We start from the raw sequence: 6,428 nt of genomic DNA, 5'->3' as shown, positions 1-6,428 counted from the left end.
AGGTGTTCCTTTGTGCTGAGAGGCACACAGGTGGGGTGCCCTCCCGTCCAGTTCTTGTCCCTTTCAACCTCCGAGCCACTAACTTGGACCGACATAGTAACCCAGGTGAGAAGGTGACTTTTGGGATCTTTCCTAAACATTTCTTGGCTTACTCCGAGAGTCTGCACCATGGTGACAAATCTCCGCTAGTTTCCTCAGTCATATATGCATGTGTGTGTGTATGTACGTGTATACATAGATGTACGTGTATGCATGTACATGTATGTCTATATATTTATTGTGAATGTATATATATTTATGTATATGTATATTTACATTTAGAGTTCTATAAAGCTGCTTACCTTTCTATATTTGCTGGCTTTCAGAACAATTTAATTAGAGCAATTATAATTTCCTTTATATTGCTAGATACATTTGTACACTTATTTTTTGGTCCTAACTTTCTATTTCTATTTATATAATTTAACTTGTCTCAGTACTTCGTAGGAAAACAAACTAGAAAGTGATCCTCAGAAGAATAAATGAAAGAGGAACGCCGTCTCCCTATTGTGATAGATGGAATCTTCTTGCTTGAAAGGGGCACTGGGTTTGTTGTGTTTGGGAGCAGTGGCCACCAGGCGGCACCAGAGCCCTCCATAGTCTTCTTCATGGAGACCCTTTGGCCTGTAAGTGTCTCCCTGCAGGGGCCATTTCTGGCAGGCCATGCATACATGGGATGGGCTCTGTACAGAAGCTCTGGGCTCAGGGCTGGAGACAGGCACATCTGACCTAAGGGGACTTCAGGGGTGTTGTCATAGATATTCCCAAAGGAATGGAACTGACGGGTGGGAGCTGATTCTGGTGCCTGGAGGTGTGGCTTTGTCCCTGTGCTGGTTAGGGTTTGTCAACTTCACACATACCAGTGTCACCTGGGAAGTAGGGACCTCAGTGACAAAATGCCTCCATCAGATGGCCTGCAGGCAAGTCTGTGGGACACTTTCTTGCCTAATGATTAATGTAGGAGGACTCAGCCCACGATGGGCCCTGGGTGGTATAAGAAAGCAGGCTGCGTAAGCCATGGAGAGCAAGCCAGTAAACAGCATCCTTCCATGGCCTCTGCATCAACTCCTGCCTCCAGCTTCCTGCCTTGAGTTCCCACCCTGACTTCCCTTCATAATGGGCTGGGACTGGGGCATGTAAGGCAAGTAAACCATATCCTCCCAAGATGCTTTTGGTCATTGGTTATTACAGCAATAGAATGCTACGACAGTCCCAAATGGAACACTCAGGGAGGGTGCCGCGGGGCACAGGAGGAGCCTTTGCACTGCCACCAAGTGCTCCTTGAATGTCTGTCTGAAAGGAATATACCACTCCACCTCTACAAAGGAAAACAAGTGACTGGGGCCCTCCGTTAGAGATCCGAGGGTGTCAACACCGCTGCTCACGCTCGGCGGCATTATTCCCGAGGAGGGATTATGGCATTTAGAGCCATTTTGTAACTAGCCCTCTATGCCCCTAAACTAGAAGAAGCCTTTGGTAAAAATTGGAACAATATGCTTATGTATAATTTTTATATTCAGGTTCCTGACCCTTCCTAAATCCATTTGTTGCAATAACTAATGGTGACAAAGTATATTTCCCCTGAGAATTTTTTCCCCCAACATTAGCTTTGCCTGTGACTCTCTCAAGCATTTCTAGGGTATCCAGGAGAGGTAGAATCCAGCAAAGAGCAGACACATGGAGCAATGATGGGCCCCTGAGTAAAGGGGGAGGCGACACTGTCCTCTTATTCCCAGAGCTCCCCTGACACCCAGGCCTGGAGTTTACCAGCAAGAACTATGATTGGTGCTGTTGTCGGGGTTTGCAATGAAGGAGCACTTCACAGTTTGTTTAAACTTTTATTATTCTGAGATTTATTTATTTAATATGCATGAGTATTTTGCTTGTGTATATGTATGTATATCACATGAATGCCTGGTGCCTGTGAAGGCCAGGAATGGATTCTGATACCCTCAATCTGGAGTTATGGGTGGTTGTGTGCCACCATGTGAGTGCTGGGAACCAAACCCAGGTTCTCTGAAAGAAGGAACCTGCCTCCCTTGTCTCGTTTTTTGGTGCTGCGATTGGTTCCAGTGTCCCATGTGTACGAGGTGAATGGGTACCACTGAGCTATGCCTACCGACCCCCATGGTTGGTTTCATTTGCCCTAATTTCCTTTTTCCTGTATTTCTGTGAGTCTGCTTAGTTGTCCGATAGCTGACAGGCTAGAGAATTCATCCATTACAGAGAGAAGGGGCTAGAAAAACAGACATATCTCCTCGTTTTCCAGGGATAAAGACACCAGCCATGTACTTAAGGCATTCTTGGTGAAAAGCAGACGTCTGGTCTCCCCTGGGGCACCCTGGAAGGAGGGGTGGGGTCCTCTTCTGTGATGGCCCTGCCCTGCGGGTCGGGAGGAGGCTCAGGCGACACTAGTACCAAAGCCAGTTTGTTCCAACAACTATCACCCCTTCCTCTGTCACAAAAGGCTCATCCCTGCCCCCATTAGTCCCTCGTGATACACATTTAACCAACTGATGCAACTCAAGGTGATGTTTGTGGTTTCTCAGTTCAGCTGGGGACACAATGAGCAGTATTTGATATTTAAAGCAGCCACTAGGTGTGCTTAGTGTCAGACAAGGTGACGCCCTGAACACTAAGAATCAAGGCAAAGAAGGACTGGAAGGTAAACTTGACCACGGCATTTCCTAGTCAGCCCTTGGCTAGGGGGTGGGGTGGTCTAAGGTCAAGGACACAGGAGATTGGGTCTCACTGGGCGATGTAAAGCAAGGGATAAAATGGATATGTCTTACATCCTTAAGCCTAAGTTAGAAGAGAAATGGCTTATGTGATCATCTCAGTATTTTTCAGTTGAACAAATTTGTCACCTGTATTTATACTGGATTCCAGGATGTATCATAAGGTACAGTAACTCCAAGAATCGGGAGCCACTGGTGGGCGTCAGGAGGAAAGCGCTTGTCAACACAGCCCAAAGCCAAGGTTTGCCAGAATGAAACTGTGCTGAGAACTTCTCTGAAGCCTCCCTCTATCTCCCATGCCAGCTCAGGGGAGCCTGGGAGTGGTCTGAAGCAGAAGGGTGGCATTCATAAGCCTTTCTTCTATGTAGTATCTCTGACATATTTCAGGCGGCAGTCAGTTTGGGAGACAAGACTGTGGGGGGATGTTTCACAGAGAAAGAGTAGTCATGCTGATACTGGAGTTGGGCTCCAAAGCATCCCTCGTGGGGCAAGTATACCTCGTGGTATCCACCTCATGGGGGTGCTGTGGAAAACGGGGACAAGCCACACAGGGATGTAGAATGCTCACAGGAATGTAGGATGCTCACAGGAATGTAGGATGCTCATTTTTGCCTCACTGGCATTTGGCAGTGATGCGCTGACTTCCTGTCCCTGGAGACCTGCCATGACCCCAACGTTATTTTTCCTCCTCTCTAATGTTAGCATGCTGTTTACCGTTATTAGCTATTGACCTGGAGTCATAGTTCTGGGCTGGGTGTCGGCTGCAGGGGTGGACTGGGGATCCGCTTTGCAGAAAGCATACCCCTTGCATTCTGAGCCTGTAGTCACTCAGTAAGTGACTACTGAGCTTTGTAGTCACTGGCTTGACCTGAGAAGCACATTTCTTGGTGTCTCGCCCCAGCAGCAGCAGCATAAGCTTGGAAAATCTAAGCTGATGGCCACCTGGAAGCTTGAAACAACCTGCCACACCCATTTATTTTGAGGGCTCCCCAGTTGCCGCTTGAGCCAATACTGGCCAGAGCCTGTTCTTAGAAATGAAGTTTGATTGCCACTCAGCTGCTCTCATTCACATATATTTTATTTTTCATGCTACAATAGAAGCAACAGCAACATATTTGGATAAAATTTAAAACATGATGGACAAAGTTTAAAATATTTATTATCTAGCCCTTTTCAGAAGTTGGCTTACTCCTAGTCCAGAATCAGAAGAGACCGTGTTTTTATTTATTTACATTGGAGTAGCATTCAGAGTCCTAGAAAGCTCAAAGTGTTTGAGGCAAGGCAGAGCCTCGGGTTCTCCTTGCGAGGATGGTGAACCCGAGGCTGATGGATGGTGATGGATGCTAAGGGAGCCTGAAGGTCCTGCTGGAAAGGGGCTGAGGCTGTGTCTGAGCTGGTGTAGGCCCTTCTGGAGAGGAAAAAACTCGGCCATGAGTAATTTAGTCAAAAAGCACCATACTAGGCAGGAAAAGTACACACTTATGCTTTTCTTTCCCAAGGAGAAACAGAATGTAGGAATAGTTTGGCATTGCCACCAATGCCAGCACTTGGCTTTGGTGAGGGTGGGTCGTAGAAATAGCCTCACCAGGAGGCTTAACCACCATTCACACCGTGGCAGCAACGGACAACAGACGGGGAAAGCAAGTGTGGCTGCAGCGCCCGCTTTCCCTAAGGCTTCTATGCACTGGAGGTTGGCTGTGTGGGGCAGCACTGCGCCTAAGTTTCCAGCTTTGGGGAGCGGGGCATTTGCTCACACGAACAGTCAAAAGGCGAGCCAAAAATGTCCCAAACACTTTAACTGTTTCCTGGAGACGGTGCTGTAAAAAATGGCTCTGGGCATTTATGGAGAGATGCATGCAGCCCTTAGAGTGTGCTTTTTAAAGTCAGAGAATCTCGCACGCTTCATAACCTGTTACTTGCAGCTGTGGGCAATGAGTCCTCTTACACGAATCAGTCCAGAAGGGACTGTTGACAGGTTTGCTTACTCCCGCGAACCGGCTGTGGAAGAGCGTGCAAAACGAGTTTTCATAACTCAGATTATTTTGGAAGTGTGCAAGGCATTGGTTGCTCATGCTAAATCCTTCTATGGCTTATCAGCCAGTTGTGTGTAAACCTGGATTTTCAAGTGCTGAATGGCTTCAGAGCAAGGCATGCTGCTGTCTCACGCAGCTTGACAGCTGCCCTACAAAGTTACCACAGCCACTGGAAGCGGGGCTTTAGGGTTCCAGGTCTCTGGTCCCTGTGTGGCTGTCTGTGGGGAGCAAGGAAGCCATGCATTCTGTATTGTACACTGAGCTCTGACAGGAGTCACTTGGTGTCCTTGTCCTGTTCAACGTTTTGGCTTTCGTTATTTCACTTTTACAGTGTGAATGAACAATTAACTGTCAGGTCAACTCTGGCTGACTATGTTTTCTTTTTTTTTTTTAATTTCAAACATTCATTTGAAGCATTAAATTGTATAATTGAACATTCAAAAATAGATTTTATGAATTAAGTGTGTTGAAAATTTATTTCCATAAAATGTCAGGTTTTTTTTCTTTTTTCTTTTTTCTTTTTTCTCTGAGCCTTTAGAAATGTCACCTATCAGTTCTGGATAGGTGGCATGGCCAACTTGCTAACCATCTTCCAAGATAGATAATTAAGTCCTAGTCAGAGTTGGCAAAGGGGACCAAGGTCACCTTGTGAACAAGAGCGGGGGGGGGGGTGGGGGGGTGGGGTGGGGTGGGGGTGGGGGGTGGGGGGGTGGGGGTGGGATGGGGTGGGGCAGTGGTGCTGGAGTTTATGTGACTGATTGCCTGAAAAACAGGAAGTGCTCAGATGTAGAACTCTTCCATGTCGTTATCCTCCGGGCCAGCTGTTGTTGGGGGCGGTAGCGCGTCTTGGCCACTCTGTGTGGCTTTGGGGTCATGACAAGGGAGCTGTGGGGATGGCTGTGCTAGCGAGGAGACCCCAGAAGTGGAGAGGGCAGCAGTAGCTTTTTCTGTAGGACTGGGAGACCCTTTGGTGAATTCAGGGTGGGAATCCAAGGAGGAGGCTGGGCTCACCTCACTGGCGGCAGCAGGCAGTGGTCCTTCCTTGGGACTCTTGGGTGCTGGCCAGTGGCTGCTACATCTTTTGGAGGGGAGGGAAGACTCCACTGTGTTGCAAAACCTACTGGGTGCGGAATACGCAGAGACCACAGACAGGTCTGAAGAGGACAGCCGCAGGCCCGTGTCCACATCTGTCTCCTGGGCCCCCTCTAAGTCATCAACGGACAGGAGGTGGCCGGGCCTCCACTCTGAGGCACTGTGTCTCTGGGAACCAGTCAGGAGAGGCTGTGGTTCAGCGGGAGAGGGGCCTCCACTGGGCAAACAAAACAAAGACTTGCTTCTCTGGAAAGACCGGGCATGGCTGAAGTTACTTGACTGTGGGGTACACTCGTGCTTGTTCCTGGGAGGCAGGGTCACCTGGCTAGGCCCCAGGAAGGGGCTGCTCTGCAGGGCTGTCTTGCTGCTGTCCTGTGCTGTGCTCGGTGTGTCGATGGTTGTAGACGGAGTGGAACGAGGCTTCTTCTCGGAGCGGTGCGCTCGGCTACACTTGGGGACCTTCTTGTGTGTCTTCTGTGCCTGCGGGGAGAGGGATTCATTACTCAGAGGATACACTGGGGCTCAT

At 48.6% G+C, this 6,428-nt stretch overlaps 1 protein-coding gene across 2 annotated transcripts in view; it reads right to left on the bottom strand.

The window, feature by feature from the left end:
* Positions 1 to 5,519: 5,519 nt before the first annotated feature.
* The window catches only part of Fam124a (family with sequence similarity 124 member A), a 51,663-nt gene continuing 50,754 nt past the window's right edge, over positions 5,520 to 6,428 (bottom strand). For both annotated transcript variants that reach the window (XM_085698633.2, XM_048422126.3), the window contains one exon: positions 5,520 to 6,382. In XM_085698633.2, the coding sequence (XP_085554759.2) occupies positions 5,591 to 6,382 (792 nt within the window). In that variant the 3' untranslated portion in view covers positions 5,520 to 5,590. The remainder of the gene's footprint in view (positions 6,383 to 6,428) is intronic.

Source organism: Myodes glareolus, chromosome 12 (assembly GCF_982192425.1).
Source record: "Myodes glareolus chromosome 12, mMyoGla1.1, whole genome shotgun sequence".
Classification (NCBI taxonomy): Eukaryota; Metazoa; Chordata; class Mammalia; order Rodentia; family Cricetidae; genus Myodes; species Myodes glareolus.
Note: the sequence above shows the minus strand (reverse complement) of the source record. Positions and strands in the feature narration are given on the sequence as shown.